This window comes from Cyrtonyx montezumae, unplaced genomic scaffold, assembly GCF_038088225.1.
Source record: "Cyrtonyx montezumae isolate F1298 unplaced genomic scaffold, pur_monq_1.0 scaffold_32, whole genome shotgun sequence".
NCBI lineage: Eukaryota > Metazoa > Chordata > Aves > Galliformes > Odontophoridae > Cyrtonyx > Cyrtonyx montezumae.
Window position 1 is genome coordinate 4869390 of NW_027072037.1, and position 22495 is coordinate 4891884.

Here is a 22495-nt window from a genome sequence, read left to right on the forward strand (position 1 = left end):
TAAATTGGAATGGATACTAAACTCATGGTAAAGAAAATGTTTAATATGTTTATTATACTATTTATATTGGATACTACAAATACTCTGACACAGAACTCCCCTTTTTGAGATTTGATTTAGCAGAAAGTTTACCTTTTCTCTGTTAGGTCCATAGAGTGGAGCTTTTTTATTATTATTATCATTTTTACTACACCCTTGCTGTGAATTCAGAATTATATCTGAGCTTAAGTAGAGCACTTTTGGATCTGAGCAGTTATAAACTTTTCGGGGGGGGGGGGGGGGACGACAAATTATGGTGTTATTGAATATAGCAGTAAAGACAGCAAGATAAATGCAGGATCTCTTTTTGTGTTGTGCTGTCCATGTAATGTTTTGCCTCTCATTGTTCCCTTGTTTTATTTGCAGCTCAGGATCTTCAAATTGGCAAAGATGTGGCCAGCCTTAAATACTCTTATGAAAATCATTCTAAACTCTGTTGGTGCTCTGGGTAACCTCACTCTGGTTTTGATTATCACTGTATTTATTTTTGCTGTAGTAGGAAAACAAGTTTTGGGCAAATATTATGGTACTAACTACTCTAGAATAAGTACAACCAGTGATTTACGCTGGCATATGAAGGATTTTTGGCATTCTTTTCTGGTCATATTCCGAATATTATGTGGAGAATGGATTGAAACCATGTGGGAATGTATGGAAGTGGCTGGACAAGAGCTGTGTCTTCTCATTTTCTTGCTAGTCCTGGTAATTGGAAACTTAGTGGTGAGTTTCAAGCTGTCTACCATCCCTACTGAACCAAGTTACATTGGCATCTTTTTTCACTTAGGCAAACATTATCATTTGGAGAGTATTCATACGTTTCAGTTTTCTGGATGTTAGCTGGTTTCTATGTTTTTTATTTTCTATTTTTTCTTTTTTTTTCCCATGTCTTTTTCATACAAATGGTCAATAATTAAAATACACAAAATGATTCGTACTGTTGAAAACACAGGTGTGCAGCACTTTCCATAATTTGGTGATAATTTGTTTTCTTCATCTTTTGTGCTGTGAGAGTCAAACAGCAAACCTGCTCAGTGCTTGTAATGCTTACCAACTTATCCTTATCATATCAAAAGGCTATAGTACCCAGATTTTCTAGTCTGCACAATTTAGACTCATTCTAATGTATGAGTTAGTTTTTTTCTTCCTGTTTGTCTGTCTTGGATACATCTTCCCTAGAATTTAAAAATTCTGGAAAATTCAGCATCTTTGTATATCTTTTTTTTCTTCTTTTTTTTGGAAGTATATGCTTTGATAAAATAATCCATTACAGTGAGCATTCATTCTCATTCTCACACTGTCTGGAAGAAAAGATCTTCATGTACTTGATTTGATAGCAGTGGTTATTTATTTCCCAGTCCTTACTTATTTACCTAAGGAGATTTTTCTGATCTTCTTATTTTTCTGTTAGAAGTAGTAGTGTCTTCAACTTACTTTATCTCCTGTAAGGTGCTCAACCTATTCATTGCCCTGCTGCTGAGTTCTTTCAGCTCTGACGCCTCACTGGGAAAAGACGAAGATGGAAAACAGACTAAATGTGAGATTGCCATTGCACGGATTCATAAGGGCCTGCAGTCTGTGAAAGAGAGAATTTGGGGTAAATGTGGCAAAACGATGGGACGAAGCAACACAGCAACAGCCAGAAAGATGACTTTGGTAAAAAGTTCTGTTAAAGACTTAGAGAAAAATAACTATGCTATGACAGATGTCAGAAAGGATATGGACAGCAGTTGCTTTGACATTGAATGTTACAATGATGAAGAGAGTTCCTCGTTAAAAAGGAGATACGAAGGTTCTTTAAACTGTATACCCCTTGCTGAAGCAGAGGCTTATACTGATGGAGATGATGGTGAGCAGAGTGGGTGCACAGAAATGGAATACAGAAAATGGGTAAGGAAAATTAAGGGTAGAACATATACTGTAACTTGAATCTGTAAATACAGTCTTGAAGGTGCAGTTGTGAATGTTATTTCTTTTGTCATTTCCAGTTTTACTCTTTGTTCTTCTTGTAGCTTAGTAATGCAAGAGCTATTAAGCAATCTCATTTATTAGTAGGAAATGCTGGATATCCACTTTTTCATTATTCTCCTCACTGATAGCCATAATTCTGCTTATATCTATTTTATATCAGTATATTATTGTCAATTGCTAAATGAAGTTTTATCAAGACAGATATCCTTCCTTTTTGTCTCCTTTGCCTTATCAGTTTGTTGGCTTTTTTTTTTTTTTTTTTTTTTTTGATCCCTTGTTCTCCTCTGTGATATTTTAAAATCCCCTTTATTTATTTAGATTTTTTTGCAAAGGGCAGGAATAACCTTAAGCCATAGGCACTTAAATGGAGATACCTAAATGCATATGGCCAGAAGATGGGACCAAAAGAAATGTTGCAAAACTTTCTCAGACATTTTGCATAAAGGATATACCAATAGAAACTGGCTGATGGAGTGTAAGAAAGATCTTCCTTGCAAGTTATTTGCATAAAACAAAGTAGAAAGCATCTTAGACAAAGTAGCTTGTGATATGTGGCCTCAAAATGCAGTAACATAGCATTATCCCGTAGCAAAAATGTGAAAAGCAGATGCTGATTTGGGTTAGGTTGTCATATGGTCAGTTTCTACACAGATTACTAGAATTCTTTCCCAGAGTTTTGATCACAAGAGGTGACACTGTCTTAACTTCAGGCAAATTTTTGAAGAAGTGGAAATTGTTCATGACCTCAGAATCATCTTTGGCAATTTGCAATATGTTTTGGTTTGGATTATGGATTATGTTACGTGCTATGTATCATCTTCATTTTACATCAACAAACGAACTTAGAGCTGCTAGGGATCACTGAGCTCTTCTGTTTGTAGCTAGCAACAGAAGTCTACTGGGATGCAGCTGCAGAGTTTGCAGCTGAACCACTGTGTTGGATGCAGGAATCCATCAGTGAAACGTACATCTTGAGAAATGCTTTATTTTCTCAGTATAACTACAGGACCAAAGTGTTTAAATGGAGGGGAGAAAAACGCTTTTTACATGCCTTCAGTAGGTATTATTTAATTCTCTATAACATTTTTGTGGATGCTTTATATTCTGTTATATATTTATTCCTTCAAGAACATCTCTTGGGAAGAGAGAGGTGGAAAATTAATTGTTTTACATTACTTCATTTAGGGAGACAGATTGAGACGTAGAGAACAGTGCCGAAATTCAAGTCGCTCGAGTCAGTTTTCTTGGACTTCAGAAACATACCAAAAGAAAGAGCAAGAAGAAGAGGTATTTAAATTGTTATCATCTTCTGGAGGGTGCTAGGGCTAAATATTTTCACAGTTGGTTATCTTATTCAGCAACAGCAGGATGAACAGTTTCCAAGTCTAAATTATGTGGAAGGTGGTGCTTCGTAGCAATAATTTAAAACATAAAAAGCTGAGGTCATCTAGATCAACTGTCAACCCATCACAACCATGTCCACTAGGACATGGAGCTTTGTGACTCATGATCAGCCATTGCTAACAGTGTAATTTTTATTACTTTCTACAAAATAAGTGAACAGAAATTAGGCAAGAATACAATGTAAACTCATTTGATATATATGTGTCAGTTTTATAAGTAACTCTTTGCCATCATCCTTCAGTGCAAAAATTTGTTCTCTAATAAGAGTTCACTGAGCTTTTGATTTAGGAATTTTAGCTTATTCTAACACAGTGCAGTTCCACATTTATTAAAAAAAAAAAAAAAAGGAGAAACAAACAGAAAAAGAGATTAATTTAGCTTACCTCCCAAAAATGAAATGAAAATTCCCAAAAATGAAATGAAAATTCCCAAAAATGAAATGAAAATTCAGTAACTTTGGATCATGACTTCCAAAAACCCAAACCCTTTAAGATTTGCCAGATTTAGATAAAATTCCTTGTAGTTTTATTTGGTGTAAATTATTTAATTATAGAAATGTAAATACTTAATGTCATAAATAATAAAATTCCTGTGGGTTTAAATCATGTTTTGTCTATGTTGAAGAGCCCTGATGAACTTAAGTTAGTGCAGACCATCAGAGCCATCAGAAGAAACAGTCCTCCCTTCTTCTGTCTTCTCATTTCTTTCCCTGTCCCCATGCCTTGCTTTTTCCTCTCAGAATGGGCACATTTGCTTCTGTGCTGATTTATGCTTGTTTTCTGTAATGACTTTTGTTTTATAGGTGAGTTGGTTACCCACTGGTAACTACAATAGAGCACACTGACATTTCTTTTCTGCTAGGCTTTCCCTGCTTTAGGCCTTATGAGATGCAGTCTGTATCTGAGAAAATGAATATTGTAGAGACATGAGGCAGGGTAATACATGAACACTCCCACTATAGAAACTGCACAAAGGAAAAATGAAAACCTCTCAGAATAGGGAACAGCCTTGCCTGTCCTATTAATTGTAGTTTTATTTTGACACTTCAGCAACATTGGGCTAATTCATACTCTGTAGATAGCAATCTATTTATTTATTCATTTAGTTGAAGCAGAGGGTAATTTTGTTTATTTTAAATATGCTTTAAATGTCTTTATTAAGGAAAAACAAATAAACTATCTTCTCTCCCTTCTTCTGTGCAGAGATTTGATGTTGGTAGCTATTCTGAAGCCAGCACTGTGGATCCAGTTAGTCTTGTAGAGCTGTTTCCCCAGCCTAAAAAGCCACACTTACCTAAGGACTGTTGTGCAGAAAGTAAGTATATCTTATGCGTCACAGGAATGCCAGATGAATTAGTATGCAGATATATCTGTTCGGAACGTTTCCAGGTTGGAAGATATCATTCACCTGAGACATTTGTTTGTACAAATAAAAAGTCAAAAAAGTATACCCAAAGCCAGCACACAACTGGAGTGGGACTGAGATGCCTGAACACACGCATTTAGTTCTGTGTGGAATGCCAGAGAGTGCAACTGCATAGTGATGTCAGAAATGACACGGGCACGGGTATCCCAAGGGGTCTAAGGTAGATCTAAATACCTGTGTTTAGGCTGCAAAATGTTGTTTTTGGAATGTGATTCACACGTTGAGACACTAAGCTGTAGGTGTCTAAATGTGAAGAAGGGCATTTAAAACACCTCTGAAGGGGCAGATGGAGGTCAGCCAGGATGTATCTCGTGGTTTCTGATACCTGGAGTGGCATTTCAACTGAATCTGTCTGAAATCTCAGTGTGGTGAGCAAATATCCAGTCAGTGCACCTAATGGAATTTAAAGGACTGTACACTGCATCCCAGCATGGACGTCTACATTTAATTGCCTCAGCAGCTCCTTAGACTATATGGAGTGTGCAAAATAGCAAGCAGAATCTTGCTGCAATAACTGTGCAGTACAACCAAGTGAAATTATGAGTAAAAGTAGTAATTTACTAAACTAGTACTAAGGTAATATCTCTTTTAAGAGTAAAAAGTGTGAATGCTAGATAATAAGCATGGGTTTTTCTATAGAGCTGTCATAGCTTTTCATATGGAATGCTTGTGTGTTTGTATACAGAAAAGGTTTATTGGCTTTTTCCATGTATGAAATGCACTATAAAAAGGGGTTCCATATGCCTACAGATTTTGTCTTTTCTTCAGCTGTAGATCATTTCAGCCACAGCAAGGCTACGTGAGTGAAACAATACATTTTTTGTGCAGTCTTCAGAAGCATTTTCTTCAGATACTCTACACATTTTCCATCCTATGACTTCACATTTTTCTTTACACCAATATGCTGTTGTTTTTTTTTTCTTTTCAGGTTGTGTCAAATGTTTTCCTTGCTGCAATGTGGATATCACTAAGTTTCCAGGCAGCACTTGGTGGAAATTCAGAAAAACCTGCTACAAAATTGTCAAACATAGCTGGTTTGAAAATTTTATCATTTTTATAATAGTTTTGAGCAGTGCAGCGCTGGTAAATTTCATTTTATTTCTCAAACTTTGAATGGAGGGTTGTCAGCTGGTGGTGGTGGGAACGGGTGGAGAGGTCGCTATAAATGTTGACCACAGGAGACAGAAAGTGGTGATGGAGATAATATGGTAGAGAACTAAAGGAAAAATGAAGAACATTGGTGAAGAAAAAATGAAGCTGTTAAAGGAATCGGAAATTGATTGGCAATATCATTAACATAATAAACTGGTAGAGCAGGAAATCTATTAAAGGCAAGTGAACAAGACAATGAAGTAAATAACACAATAAAGCATTTTCTGAAATCCTTACTCACAGCAAGTAATGTCAGGGATTTTGTAAGAAATTTGAAACTTTGGGAATAAGCAGATGAAGTATATGTTGTGTTTTTTCATAGCTGTGTTACATCTCTGCAAACTGACTGAAGATAGCAGCTTTGGAAGGCTTAGGGCTGAAAGGAATTGGTTAATGTGTTTAATTTAAACTTAATTATGAAGGATTTCAGACTTTAAAATCAATCTACTCATTTGGGAAGCTAAGATTTTAGGTAGCCACATCAGGCACTTAATTAGATGTTTATTGGAGAGGTCTAGAACAGAAATAATGCAGAGATTTTCAAGCAGCCTGAATGTGAGACTGTTTACTATTTGGGTTTTTATTTCTAAGTATAAAAATAAATAATCAATAGCATAACATGAAATGGTTATAAGAAACCAAACTTTATTCTTATGCAATTCTAAAATAATTTTATGGAAAATGACTGAACAGCTTTAAACTGAATTCTGAAATTCCAGGCATTTGAAGATATTCACCTTGAGAAAAGGAAAACAGTTAGAAGGCTCCTTGAATATGCTGATAAAGTATTTACTTACATCTTTATTATGGAGATGCTTCTGAAATGGGTAGCTTATGGTTTGCACAGTTATTTCACAAATACGTGGTGTTGGCTCGACTTCATCATTGTTTGTGTAAGTATTATACTGAACTTGCATTTAGAAGTTTGATTCTTTTCTGTGTGAAGAACTACATGGAAAACTGGATTAGGGTTAAAAATGATTGTAAAAGACAGCTTCAAGATGCTGAAAAGAATTGCAATCAAAAGCGACTACAGAACAAATTTAAATGGAAATTGTCGGTGATAATAAATTGCTTAAAATTGTTTATCGAGTATTGCTGTTGTTGAGGACTGTCTTGGTTATATAAATCTTCTCCATTGTAGAGTGAAAGTGCAATTAGCAATTGGAAATGAAATTAAGATAAGATGATAGGAAAATGTGAAAGTGCTGGCAGCTCCATAGTACAGAAACAGGAAAAAAATAAGTTGAGTTGCTTACTTAAAATATAGTAAATTTAGAGAATAATAAAGGGAGCTTAAAAGTATTGTTGGAAAAATCATTTACCACAGAGTTAAAGAGGTAAGAAAGTATGTTTTGTGAAGAAGTCCTGGCAGTTCTTTCCAGGAATACAGAAGTAGCTCTTTCATAGGCTCTTTGAATATTGAAAGCTATGAACACTCAGAAATTTCAATAGAAAACTGTATAAAAGAATGTAAACCATGACTCTAGCAATTATAGATTTGCTATTTTCATGGCAGTACTGACCAAAACAGTGGAAGAGTATGAAAATATCCAGTGACTAGACAAGAAGATAAATTCAGATAGGAAGGAGGAGACAAACTATGAAAAAATAAACCTTGTCTATTGAAACAATTTTTCTAATGCTTTCAGCTCAGTTTCTGTCTTATCTGGATTTAAAATCAAGACTTTATATCTTCAGAAAAAATTATATATATATTTCTATAAAAATATGGTCGTGACATTTAATTACTGGATATGCTTCTGTGAATAATTATAAAGAACATAAGAGTCATTTATTTGAGTAATACTTTCAAGCCTTGTATAGTGTAGAATTGCCATAGTTCCATTTTTGTTGTTATACTCACCTTCTGAAGTCCTATAAGAACTGATTTTGGAAAAAAAAATAAAAAAGAGAATACATATACATTAATTGAAATGGAAGAATGCCATTATTTGAAAAATGCCTGAAAAAATAAAATTATATTACCTTCTGTATTACTTATAACTGAATGAATACTGTTAGCATTTGATTTACTGATCAGAAGTACAGTCGCCATTGATCTGTGATTGTCTACAAACATAAATGTAGTAAACTTCTGAATGCCAGTTAATAATCTCACTTTCAATTCAATAAACACAGCTTTCATGTGTTTCCTGGGGACTAAAACAAAGTTTACAAGAAAATTCGCTATGTTCCTCTGAGAGTGCCCTGAAGTCTCTCAGGACGCTCCGAGCACTGAGGCCTCTACGAGCTTTGTCAAGATTTGAAGGGATAAAGGTGAGGGTATTGGGAGGGGTGCATAGTTTTTGGAGTAGATGGATTTGAAATTTTAATAAAATTACAATATCTCTATTTGGGGACTTGAAATATCATTAAGATGGTTCAGATGATTGGCACTTCAAAAATGATTTCAGAGAAATATATAAATACAAGTGAAAGAAGGAAATTGAATTACGGTGTGCTGATACAATGAATTATGATATATACCAATGAGATTACTTAAATATTTTTCCACATTTCTAAAGTTTCAGTGCAGTTTGTAGAAGAGAATTTTTTGTATTTGTCCATTTGTGAAGCTCATTCCTTAGTTTACTTTAGACATGGAAAACATTCATCCAATTACCCCAAACAAACTGTTATGCAAGGAGGAAACTATATCGTGAAAGATGTATGTTCTGTTGATGTCCATGGTTTTTCCTGCCAAGACCAACACCAGGGCAGGTAAGACTGCACTCAGCAAGGGTTTTAAAGCAAAAAAGGCCGACAAAGAAGTTATTTTTTGGGCTTTTTTGAAGCCTGAAAAAGTGCTTTGTTTGTGCTTGTGGTCATTTTAGAAACTTCCTGCCCCAGTATTCTCCTGGAGAAGCTGCAGCCCGTGCCTTGGACAGGTACTGTCTTTGCTGTTTAAGGAACTGGCTGGAGGGCCAGGCCCAGAGTATGGTGGTGAATGGAGTTACATCCAGCTGACGATTAGTTATGTGTGGTGTTCCCCAGAGCTTGGTACTGGGGCCTGTTCTCTTCAGTATCTTTATTGATGACCTGGGTGAGGGTATTGAGTGCACCCTCAGTTATTTTGCAGATGACACCATATTGGTTGCAAGCATTGATCTATCTGGGTGTAGCGAGGCCCTACAGAGGGATCTGGACAGGCTGGATCACTGGGCTGAAGCCAATGGGATGAGGTTTAACGAGGCTTCAAGTTGCACCAGGGGAGATTCAGGTTGGGCCTTAGGAAATTCTTCTCCAAAAGAATGGTTAGGTGCTGGAGTGGGCTTCCCAGGAAGGTGGTGGAGTCACTGACCTCGGAGGTGTTCACAGAATGTTTAGACATTGTGTTGATGAATATGGTTTAGTGAGAACAGTTGGTGATAGGTGGATGGTTGGAGTGGATGATCTTGTAGGTCTTTTCCAACCTTGGTGATTCTGTGATTCTATGGCCTAAGAAGTGTAGTGACTACAGCCCTTTCTTATCTTTCTTCCCTGCTTCAGACAAGAATTTAGGAACTGGAAAAAATGATTAAATAATTCATTGCTTCAGCTGAAACTATTTACTTTTTGTAGCTCCTTTTCATAATTCCCCTTCTTTAAACTGCTGTAAAAAAAAAAGTGACGTAATATAATTTATCTGAATTGTATTAGATTACAGAATGTGATGAGATGTTTCAGTCAGGCCCCAGGATGGATATGGAGCAAATTCTCCTTAAAAATATGAATGATAAGAAATCAGATAGAAACAACAAGTGTGAATTTATGAAGGACATAGCTGATTCTGTCCTATAGCAAGATGGCTGAGGGAAGGAAAAGCTATCCATGGTCTCATATGGAGTTTAAATATGTTTTGGGTAGGTGAACTGTAATGAAAATTGGCTGAACTGCTAAGTTAAATGTGCAGAATTAATCTCAATTGCTAGATCATTATTGATGTTTCAGTCTTTGGGTCCGTACTATATAAAGCTTTGTTAACAACCTGAATAATGTAGCTGGAGTGGCTAACAATATAGCTTCTTCTGTCTGGGGAAGCAAAGATTAAAAGGAGGGTCAGTTGAGATCTAATTAGATGACAGATCTTATTGTTGCCTTTAGTTCAAATTCCTGTAATTTAGGTAATTAAGATTTTATTATAGGACTGCACTGGGAAGGTGAGAAAGAATGAGTTGGCAGTGAGTGATATTCCTGTTAAATAAAATAATCATTACATGTATGTAACTGTTTGCCCAGAGCAGTTGTTGAATCTCCATCCTTGGAAAAAAATCAGATTGTGACTGGTTAAGACCCTGAATAATTTGATCTAGGCTGGAACAACTGCTGTGTGTATCTAGTATATTACATGTTTATAGTGAATGTTATCCAAGGCCAAGATAAAGTTACTGGAATTTTCTCATAATTCTAGCAGTGATCTGTTTCCAGAGAACTCCTCATTATGCACCACCAGAGAATGATGAAAAAAGGTGAAAAGAAATAGAAGATAGTCCCAAAATTCCTACTGGCAGCAACCATGGTCCTACTTGTCAGCATGATGTGCTGGATTCCTGTATGTGAATTCTTGTTGCTGCTTGAGCCAGATTCACCAGTGTTACCAGTAGAGGCAATAAAAGCTGGCATCTCAGTGGTGTCATTTCTGTAAGAGATCTTATACAAACCACAGTCACCTTATTCTCAAGCAAACCTAAATAAAGGGAGCGTGCTAACCAAAAAAATTCAGTCATCTTGGAAACCTAACTATTTTTCCTTTGTGTACTGTTTGCAGCCAGGCTATCGTGTGGGGCTCATTTTGTTGTGGAGGTCAATCTCTTGTTCTCTTACAAAACTTCTTCAAGATAAATGAGGGTTATCTGTGGCATGGTTGTATGTGAGGATCACCCATTGTCCTATGCCTGCCTTTTTAGAGTCCAGAGCCACTATAGACTCCCTTTTAAAAAAAATAATTTATTTTACTCAAGGATAATTCTGGTTGCCATCTGTTCTACTTTCTCTGAATGACAAGATAATTAGCACAGGATGTTAAGAAAAGCTTGGTGTCGACTGAGGGTTGACTTTAAATATGTCATCTGCTAGTTGTTATGTGAGTGAGAAGCTGCAATAGATACCAAATTAAAAAACAAGCGTGTTTGGGGGAGGGGGAAGATGTTCTATTGAATGTGAAAAGTTTATTCTGTCTTTTCATTCACTTTATTTATTTAAGGTTGTTGTGAATGCACTTTTGGGAGCTATCCCCTCGATCTTGAACGTTTTACTCGTCTGTGTTGTCTTCTGGCTCCTGTTTAACATTGTAGGAGTAAAACTACTTGGACAAAAATTTTGGAAATGCGTGCTTAGGACAGGAAGTGACAGTGGAATTAATAACAAAAGTGACTGTGAGATGTGTGGTGGAAAGTGGACAAATAGTGATGTAAACTTTGATCATGTTGGGATGGGATATTTGGCTCTTCTCCAAGTGGTAAGTTCTTTAAAAGTATGCTCAGCTTCAATTTATTCAAGAAAAGAGCTGTCCCACCACAGGACATTGTTTTTCTCACTGAAAGTGGGGACATTTTCTAGCTTAAATAAACAGTTTTCATGTCTATATGCTGCTTGATTCCTGATAAAGTATGCTTTTGCATATGCAACTCTGTTTCGTGGCTTTTTGAATTTATAGCAGTTTTGATAAGTATACAAAGCCTGAAATGGTCACGAATTTAAATTACTCGTTTTCTCCAGAGTAAAAGTTAGTCCTGCATTGGGGAACAGAGAAAAAGCTGAATGCAGTTCATTTATATTTCTGTCAATGTAGTCTGACTTCTAGTCATGAAGTGTTTGGGTGCTGACGTATTGATCTTAGTTCCACAACACAGGTGATGGAAACACCTTTTGAAGTGCTTCCTATCCCCATGTTCTATCTAGATGTTCTTTGCCTCCTAACGTTCCTCCACAGCCTTATGGATTCCTGTAGAAGTGCTTAAACTGTTGTTTGTCTTAGAATTTATTTTCTCCCTTTTAGGATATACTTGCTACTTAAACAGAAGCTTGTTTTACAAGAAATTTCCCAAGATCTTGATTAAAAAAAAATTAACAATAGAAGAGATTTAGCAGGCATCATGCCCATTTTTTTTCAGTATATAACATTAATTTGTTTCTGTTTACTAATCAAGTAAATCATTAGAACATTTTCTTGCAGCACACTACTCACTATTCCTGAACTATAAACACATTTATATCAGCTCTACCTCATCCTTTTATTTTTATTTTTTATTTACTTTTAATGAGAATAAACTCAGAGATACAATTATTTTCAGGCAACTTTTAAAGGTTGGATGGACATTATGTATTCAGCAGTGGATTCACGTGAGGTAGGTCACTTCTTTTCCATTTTTCTTATTTATTTCAGACATGCTTTTTTTTTTTTTTTTTTGCTTTGTTTACATCACCAAGTGGGAAATACATTCAGAGCAATGCCTTACACTATGCAGTGAAACTCAAAACCTTGGAATACCAATTACCTGGAAATTAGTTGGAAGAAAATGGGTCGAAATAAAGTGATGCTGCACAAAAGCCTACTAGATCAAGAATGGAAGGGCAAGATATTGCAGTCTTTATACAAGTCTTTGTTAGGAACAGAGTTGAGAATATCTTAGAGAGATTATGCCTCCAAAGCAAATTTTCTTCTTTTTTTTAAGTATGTACAGTAGTATTAAAACTGCATGTGTGTTTAGCAGGTATTTCTGGAAGCTTGATCGCTCTGATAGATGTTCTTGCTATTTCTTCCCCATTTGTGTGCTATTCTCACTCTCAGTAGTACAGTGTTTTAACTTTTACATACTTAATTTCATTTGCCATTTTCTTATTCATTCAAGCACTGATTGTGAAGTAGCTGCTAAGTAAAAATAATTACTTGAGCAATTGATCATAGCGAGCTGGCAATTTAAATTTGAGCTTGTCTGGGACAGTGCTCAAGAGAGTGACAAGTCTACCAAAATATTTTAGCCTGAGTTGTTTTTCTGATTCAGGCATTCACAATATCCCTTCTGACTGGAAATTATTATCAGTTACTTAAGAGAAGTAGGTTTGACATCCTCATTTTCAAAGAGCAACAAGACAGAACTAGACTGTTGCTTCATGTGCAAATGTTTAAATATGACGAAAGTCTATTCCTCCTTAGAATAAATGATCATTATAAGTTGGAAATGACTAAGCTGTTATTATCTAATATTTACTAATATTTTTTTCCTTTTTTGATTGTAACAGATAGATGATCAGCCAAAATTTGAGGCATTCTTCTGCATGTATTCTTATTTTGTGATTTTCATTATTTTTGGATCTTTCTTCATGCTGAATCTTTTCATTGGAGTGGTTATCAGCAACTTTAACCAACAAAGGAAAAAGATAAGTACTGTATGAACTAATTTATGGTCTCTTGTAATTCCGGTTTGATTGAGTCTATGCCACCTTGGCATTAACATGATGTATAAAATGTTCAGGTAACTGTTTTACAGATATTTAAGGCTTGGAGAATAAAAGGCTTGGTGGCCTTTTATGAATGAATTACAGCATCAGGGGATAAAGGAAGAACAACTGACATTATCTACCTGGGCTTGTGTCAAATGCTTTGCACTGTCCCACATGACATCCTGGTCACCAAATTGTAGAAAAATGAACTTGGTGGATGCACCATTCAGTGGATAAGGAGCTGGGTGGATGGTTGCACTCAGAGTTGTGGTTAGTGGCTCAGTGTTCGAGTGGAGACTGGTGACAAGTGGTGTTCCTCAGGGTTTGGTGTCAGGATCAATGTTATTTAGCATCTTTGTAGGTGACATGGACAGTGGGATCAAGTGCACCCTCAGCAAGTTTGCAGATGACATCAAGATGAGTGGTGCAATTGACACACTTGGGAGAAGGGGTGCCATCCAGAGGGACCTGGACAGGCTTGAGAGCTGGGCCCATGCCATCAATGAGACCAAGTGTAAGGTCCTGCACCTGGACCAGAGCAATCCCAACCACAGATACAGGCTAGGGTGGCCTGAGAGCAGCCCTGAGAAGAAGGATTTGGGTGTATCTGTTGATGAGGGATTTGACGTGAGCTGGAGATTTGTGCTTGCAGCTCAGAAGGCCAACTGTATCCTCGGTTGCATCAAGAGGAGTGTGACCAGCAGGTCAAGAGAGGTGATTCTGCCCCTCTGCTGTGCTCTCGTGAGACCCCACCTGGAGTGACACACTGTGTCCAGCAGTGGGGCTGCCAAACCAAGAAGGACATTGAACTGTTGGAGCAGGTTCAGTGAAGGGCCATGAAGATGAACAGAGGACTGGAGGGCCTCCCCTATGGGGAGAGGCTGAGAAAGCTAGGGCTCTTCAGCCTGGAGAAGAGGAAGCTCTGAGAAGACTTCAAGTACCTGAAGGGGGCCTACAGGAAAACTGGGGGGTGTGGGGGGAGGTGTTGCTTATAAAGGCGTTTAGCAACAGGATGAGGGGAAATGGTTTTCAACTGGAAGAGGGTAGGTTTAGACAAGATATCAAGAAAAAAATCTTTACTGTGAGGGTGGTGAGACACTGGAACTGGTTGCCTAGTGAGGTTGTCAATGTCCCCTCCCTGACAGCATTCAAGGCCAGGCTGGATGGGGTGTTTGCAACCTGGTCTAGTGGAAGGTATCCCTGCCTGTACAGAGGGTTGGAACTGGGTGATCTTAAAGGTCCCTTCCAACCCAAACTGTTCTATGATTCTAATTCAGAGATTCTCTGTGGAGAACAGAACAACCCTTTTTGCTGAGAGGAAACACCTAACAAGCATGATAAGGATAATCAAACCCCATAAATGTTGATGGGAGAAGTAGCAACTGTTTTCCTGATGAAGAAACTTGAAAAGGCCTTGTTGATCAGAACTTTATCTAAATTTAGCTTCCTTTTTTTATTTAAAAAGTCTGTAGTAAGTTACTGTACAAATTAATTTATTAAGTTTAAAAAATATATATTCTGTGGTCAGATCCAAACCATCCCCCCAGGAAAAAGACAGATAACCATTTAAAGTCTTCTTAAAGCCCATGAGGAATTGTTGCTGGATTAGCCAAAAATGTGATTAAGACAGAAACTGAAGGAAAATCTGTGAATGAAAAACACAGCAAAAAAAAAGCAACAGTTAGCCTTCCCTGGTAAGCTTCAGCATCTGGAGCCTTATTTATTATCAAGCTTATTTGTTGATTGAGTTCTCTCCCTGATTCATTTAGGAACTTAATATATCCATAATATTAAGGACAATTGAGTCAATGAATCCACTTGGGAGTCTTATAAACAAGTAAGCATTTTTCTTGTCAGACTGACAGGAAGTTTGCAATTGCAAGGCATTTGGAAGACAGTCTCCGCAGGAACAATTTCATTATTTCCATAGGTTGAATTTTTCATCATTTCCTTAGGCTGACTTTTACACCTAATACCAAAGCATTACTGCCTTAGGTAGGAGAAGACAAAATTTCACATAAGAGATTTTGTGTCTCTCTGGACTTAGACAGAGATAAAGGTATGTATGAGTTCAGTAGCAACTTTCCAATTCTGTAGTCCTAATTTCCTTTAACAACAAAGTACCAATTGGCATGATCCTAACTGACAGCAATAATGTTGGTTAATCAACTGATGAGCCTAACACTTAATAGAATTTGATGTGGATATAGTACTTGTTTTCTGAGCGCATGGTACGAGTGTATATATTTATTCACTTCTCCTTTTTGGGATTTTCATTGTGATAGACTGTAATGAATTTCAATTGAATTTTCAGAGGTCTTGCTAAGTGATTAGAAGTTTAGATGCCCTAGGAGATGTTACACGTTTGTTTTACAAATTGCTAATCATAAAGTAATTCTGTGATGGCTTCTCCTGGATAATTACTAAGTAATACTGATGGCATAGGCGATAAATAGATAAGTACTAAAATTTGTTATGAAGAGAATCCCACAGAATTCAGTCCCAAAGTGCTTTATCTTCCGTTTACTTGCTAACTTGGCCCCATATACTTCAGCTCTCTCCTTTCTCAAAAATATATATGAAAGGCATTTTATTGATGAGTCTTGTTATGGTTAAGTATGAAATAGATTTATCAAAACTTTGTAAAGGCTCTTACACTTAAGAAATCAAACTCGGGAATTCTGACTGGAGTAGATTTTCACAATCAAGCTCTGATCATTTTTTTCAGTACCCCTCTTCAAGAAGGAGAAATACTGAAGGAATACTGTTTTTGGTGTGTTATTTTTTGTTGCTGTTGTTTTTCTTATTTTTAACATAAACTTGCTGGTGTTTTTTTAGTTGAGTGCTTAAGCTTCAACTGAATAACAGTATTCTTTCCCTCTACTTAGGTGGAAAAGATCTATTTTTGACTGAAGAACAAAAAAAGTACTATAATGCCTTAAAAAAACTCGGATCCAAGAAACCTCAAAAACCCATCCCAAGACCATCGGTGAGGACATTTAAAATGGAATATGGTAGAAAATGTAAAGATGGTGACCAGTTTAAATCAAGCACAGGGCATCTGGAAATAAACTAATAAGTTCATAGGTTCATAAGGTTGGAAAGGACCTACAAGATCATCTAGTCCAACCATCCTCCTATCACCATCCCTACCCATTGGACTACTAAATCAAATCCCTTAGCAAAGTTAGGCTCACTGTCAGCATACAACTTTGCTTATACTGAAATGTCTGCTTCAGTAAGTATTTCTATGCACAGAGCAGTCATCATGTACTCTGAATGTTTTCCATTTGTGCAATTTTTTTCTAAAGAAATGTAGTTGTACATGAAAATACTTGGCCGTGTACTGAGTGTTATCTTAAAATGTCTAAACCAATCGCCTAAAACACTTCTAGCATTTGCTAAATTTATATTCTCTTAAATACCCTTTTGGACCAAAAAGTACTGTTTAATATTGGAATGTTGTCTGAGTCTTAAAAGTAACTTTAATCAGTTTTTTTCTCTCTCCACAGAACACATTTCAAGGAGTTTTCTTTGATATAGTGTCACACAAGGCATTTGACATTAGTGTTGTGACTCTCATCTGTCTAAATATGGTTGTGATGATGGCAGAATGTGACAATGTAGATGTCAGGAATATTCTTAAAAAGATCAACTACTTCTTTGTGGCAGTATTTACAGGGGAATGCGTCATAAAAATAATAGCCTTGAGACATTACTTCTTCACCACTGGCTGGAACATATTTGATTTAGTTGTTGTGGTCCTTTCACTAGTTAGTAAGTATCAATTACTAATAGATTAGCCAAATTTCAGAATGAAGTAACAACTTACATCTGATGAATTCCAGATCCATTTTATGAACTGTATCCGAAGTGATTTCTTCCAAAATGTTATGTGCATTTTTCATTGTATTTCTGGGGAGTGTTAGAAGACAAATGGATTGTTTTCTTTCTTTCCTTCTTTCTTTCTTCTTTCCTTCTTTTCTTCCTTCTTTCTTTCTTTGGAAAGGATGAGTTTTATTGAGTAATTACCACAATAGCATTTTAATGAAGCAGTATCTTTTCTAAGCTATTGTTCTGAAACTGTGGTGATCTTAATGTTTTTCTATTTTTGATTTGTAAGTAATCCATTTTCATAGTAAATTTGGATTAAAGGTTCATTTGTATGAAAAATAGGAAACGTTTATCTCATTTCCAGGACTTTAAGTAGCCAAGTCATGAGAGCTGGTGAGGAAAGCCCATGAAAATTGAGTAGCTTTGTCTGCATGACTACCCGTGGCTGTGGAAACTCCCATTATAACCTTAGACCAAAAGAGACAATAGGAAAGAAAAGCTGGTCTGAGTCCTGTTTCATCCCTAGTCACAGAACCCCTCCGCTATTCCATGAAATTCAGAAAAGCCAAATGAGCATAAATACAGTATGCCATCGATATGTCCTGAAAATATCTATTTTTTCATTTCAAAGGTGTTGCACTCGCTGAAGTCTTTTCAACATTCTTCTCTCCAACGCTTCTGAGAATAATTCGTCTGGCACGAATTGGCCGCATCCTGAGATTAGTTAAAAGAGCTAAAGGAATTCGAACTCTTCTTTTTGCCTTATTGATGTCTCTTCCTTCTCTGTTCAACATTGGCCTTCTACTATTTCTAGTCATGTTCATTTATGCTATTGTGGGCATGACAAATTTTGCCTGCCTTAGGTGGGAAGGTGGGATCGATAACCTTTTCAACTTTCAAACTTTTGATAGTAGCATACTCTGTCTTTTCCAAATTACAACATCAGCTGGCTGGGATGGCCTCCTGAGTCCAGTGTTAAAAGAGCCTGGAAAGTGTGCTCCCAATTTGCATTTAGCCAGTAACAACACTAACTGTGGAAATAAAGTGATTGGTATTACATTTTTTGTAAGCTACGTCATTATATCCTTTCTTATTGTTGTAAATATGTACATAGCTGTCATTTTAGAGAACTTCAGTGTGGCCACTGAAGAAAGCGCAGATCCTCTTTCTGAGGATGACTTTGAACTGTTTTACGAAACCTGGGGAAAATTTGATCCTCAGGCAACACAGTTCATTGGATATTCTGCACTTTCAGACTTTGCAGATGCTCTGGCAGAACCCTTACGCATTCCAAAGCCAAATACAATTCAGCTCATATCCATGGACCTCCCCATAGTGAGTGGAGATAAGATCCACTGCTTGGATATCTTGCTTGCCTTCACCAAAAGGGTTTTAGGAGAAGCTGGGAATTTGGAGGGTCTTGAATTACACATGGAAGAAAAATTTATGGCTGCCTACCCATCTGAAGTTTCCTACAAGCCAATTACTAGTACACTTAAAAGAAAGCAAGAGGAGGTGTCAGCACTTGTTATTCAAAGGGCCTTCAGGAGGCATTTGTTGCAGCGTTCTCTGAAACACAGGCCTTTCTTACACCGTCGTAGACGTTACAACAGTGCTGTCTACACAGAAGAGATGCATGAGAAAGATGGTCTCATTGCATCAAAGCTTAGTGAAAATTATGGAAGGAAGCTAGATAAATCACAAACTACATCTTCCATATCTCTCCCTTTATTTTATGATGGTATTGCTGCGACAGATAATAATAATGTGGGCACAGAAGTTTGGCCCAGGCAGCAGCATTTGTGATAAAACTGATGATAGCTGTTTTCTGACAGAGAAAACCTTTTGCTCCCAGAGCATGATATTCTAAATGTACAGCACTTAAAATATCCATTAAATGTTGTAATTATTCATTTAGCAAATGCTCCTTAAAACAAATAAGTTTGGCACAACTGTGTCATAAAAATTAGGTGAAACTCAAACTATGTTTTTTCTTTTTAATCAGCTGCTGGAATTCTTGAATTAATTTTTTCTTCTGTTGTTTTTTTTGTTTGTTTGTTTGTTTGGTGTTGTTTTTTTATTCATATTTCTGGTTTTATGGAAGAAATCTGTGTAAGATCAGCTGTAATATGATCAATAGGCACACAAGGCTGTAGAACAATGTATGTCTCCTAAGAGATAATGCCTGGTTTGAAAACTTGCTTGTTGTAGCAAAATGAAATAATTACTGCATTACCTCTGAAGGAGCTCATTCAAGATGCTTAAATATAATCATCCACTAATTTCTAGGTTGTCTGAGACCATCTTCCTCCTGGGTCCTTTGGGAGTTTGAGATGTCTTTACAAGTGCATCTAAATGGATTTAGCAGATGATCATCCATTGGTTCTGCTTGGAAGAATTGGTTCTTTGAATCATTCAGAGCAGGAAAACTGATGACAGTATCTGAAAAAAATAAGGGGGTGTTGTGCAAGAAGTGTTGCATGTAAAATTACTGTACATAAAATTTCATCATGATATTTCACCCAAAAGTCGTGGTATTATCTAGTAACCTGAATAAAATGTCATGGTAGATGTTAAAAGATGGCACTTGTTAAAATTTGTGTAAATACTAATGTCACTGGGTCTGAATGAAATGTGTATGTATGAGTTTGTACTAACATTACTTTTAATATATATATATATATTTTTTTTTTTTTTTTGCAGTTTGGTTCCATCAGGACTGCTGATAAACTATGTCTAATTAATAAAGAAATGCTTATGTAGTTGTGTCTGTTTTGTTAGAGATATCATCTTTCAGTTTCAGTTTATTACAAGACACAGTCTGTTGTTAGAGGGTGCAACCACAGCAAGGGGGGGGTTGAAGTTCAGGGATCTTTAAGGTGCCTTCCAACCTAAGCCTTTCTATGATTCTGTGAAATAGGACCATCCAATAGGACGAGAAAACTCTCAATGTTTTACTCATTGCAGGGAATCCAAAAAGATTAACACTTTTAGCCCAACAATTAGGTAGTAACTCAATTTTTACAGTTATTTCCTGTACTAAATACTATTTAAACATGTAAAGTATAATCAAATCTAAGTGTAGGATAAGTTGAGGCATGCCAGTGCTGAAAGCTAATGCGTTTTGGATTGATCAGCATTACTTCCAGAGCAGCTTACATCTGGGGAAATTTTTTGGGGTAACTAAAAAAATTTGTGTGCAGAAACATGGTGGCTGTAATTGGGACCATTCCTGTCCACCACAGATTGCTTTGGTGCAGGCGGTGATTAGTGAGTGGATGCTCTGGAGGCAAAACTATTTCTTCTGTGAGCTGTCTTGAGTTGTCAGCTTGTGTTTGACGATGAGGTACCGTTAGATGGCAGCATTTACTGCACTTTAGAAGATGGCCAGTCAAAGCAGATGGCAAATTTCCACCCTTCAACGCGGAACTGTTGAATTCATTGTAAGTAACGTTGAAAATAATGTCACAGTTCTCTGTTTTTCTGCACTGGGCTCTCAAGGTAGCCACGGTTCTCAGTACGGGCTCTTTTTGCTGTCTGTGAACTGGGTTGTACATGTGACAGCTTGACAGATCGCACAGAATCACAGCACTGCAGGGGTTGGAAGGGCCCTCTGGGGATCCAACCCCCTGCCACAGCAGCTCCCAGCCCAGGTTGCACAGGTAGGCATCCAGGTGTGTCCTGAACATCTCCAGAGAAGGAGACCCCACCACCTCTCTGTGCAGCTCCAGAGCTCCGTCACTGCACTGTGAAGAAGTTCCCATGCACAATTGTGTGGAACTTCCTATGCTTCAGCTTGATTGAGTTCAATCTTAATTATTGTGAATAACTGCCTCCTGCAAGCCGCTGTCCTCCTGCAGCACTGCATCGTCCAGGTGGTGGCTGTGTGTGTGTCTCTGCTCACCACAGTGAGAAACATTTGTTAGGACAGGGGTAAGAGCGCTGTGCTCTTATGTATTGGAAAAGACCTCATTTTCCTTGCTGGGGCTATTCAGCTGTGGACAAAATCACAGCTGTCATATATGCATCCTTGGGGATTATTTCACCTCAGAAGCATAAGAAAAACCCCAAAATACCTTAATTCATGGCAATACAAATTTTAAACTCATATCCATTTTGAATCCACCGGTTAATTCACAAACTCATACTTCTTTTTAGTTGCATTCTAACTTTGCCTCCAATCTATACCAAGAACCTTACAGAATCATAATAAGAAATTAACAATGGAATATCAATAATCCCATTAGCTAGTTCACTTAGTGCAGTGTCTCATCTCAGATGCATACTAAGGAAACATCCCATATTCTGATGGCTGATGAAATCACAACATAATGACCCTTCCTGTTTGGGATCCTGAAGTACTGTAGTTTCTAGCAGAAGGATATCCTGAAATGAGAGCTTAGAAGCATCCATTACAACCTCCCTGTTGAAAACAAGAATGATGTAACAGCAGGGTTTAGCTCCAGAGGTTGAAACTGTATCATAAAAAAAACCAAAAAACTATTAGGAGCAAAGTCTCCACCAGTAACACTGAAGTATATATTCCTACAAGACACATAGCCATTCCTAGCAAATCATTTGATTCATGCTATATTTGGAAGGCAAAATGGCCAATATCTGTTACTTCGAACAGAAGGAAACTTTCCTCCTGATTCTCAATCCAACAATGCAATATCCTGAGCTTTGCTTTAAAGAGGCGTGTATTCCTGTTGTTTAACTCAGAATTTACAAATTCAAGCCCAGCATTCCAGTGCTCTGCTGCCAAGTAGTCACAGATGATTAGAAATCAAACTCCATATCATTATCCATATTAATGCAGCTCAAGTAATTTGGGGAGTTCCTTAACATAAGAGACATTAGAGCAAGTCCAATGGAGGACTACAAGATGATGAAGCACTTGACTATAAAGAAAGCCTGAAAGACCATCTTGTTTATTCTTAAGAGGAAAAGGTGGCTTAGTTTGGCCTTCAGCTTCCCAAAGACTGATTATAGGGAAGGAAGAGTCTCTCTGGAGTGCACATTGATACATCCAAGAGGCACTTTAACAAGAGAAGTTGTGATTAGATACTAGAAGATAAATCCACAGTGTGAATGGGAAAACAATGGAACAGATCACCCAGAGAGGTGAGATTTCTTTCCTTGCAGAAATTCAGAACATGAGCAGACAGGACACTGAGCAACTTGATTTAATATAAGGTTGGATCTGTTTTTGCAGCTGGATCTCCCTTGGATTGGATTAAATGAAATT

General features: G+C 37.1%; 1 protein-coding gene across 1 annotated transcript in view; it reads left to right on the forward strand.

Annotated features, from left to right (window-relative positions):
- LOC136053967 (sodium channel protein type 5 subunit alpha-like) overlaps positions 1-19240 on the forward strand; it is a 36062-nt gene extending 16822 nt beyond the window's left edge. Inside the window, exons 14-26 of the mRNA XM_065744975.1 lie at positions 406-759; positions 1486-1926; positions 3193-3294; positions 4614-4725; positions 5765-5919; positions 6708-6881; positions 8131-8268; positions 11174-11428; positions 12264-12321; positions 13217-13354; positions 16302-16402; positions 16926-17190; positions 17879-19240. Coding sequence (XP_065601047.1) covers positions 406-759; positions 1486-1926; positions 3193-3294; positions 4614-4725; positions 5765-5919; positions 6708-6881; positions 8131-8268; positions 11174-11428; positions 12264-12321; positions 13217-13354; positions 16302-16402; positions 16926-17190; positions 17879-19053 — 3468 coding nt within the window. The 3' untranslated portion in view covers positions 19054-19240. The remainder of the gene's footprint in view (positions 1-405; positions 760-1485; positions 1927-3192; positions 3295-4613; positions 4726-5764; positions 5920-6707; positions 6882-8130; positions 8269-11173; positions 11429-12263; positions 12322-13216; positions 13355-16301; positions 16403-16925; positions 17191-17878) is intronic.
- The last annotated feature ends 3255 nt before the right edge of the window (positions 19241-22495 follow it).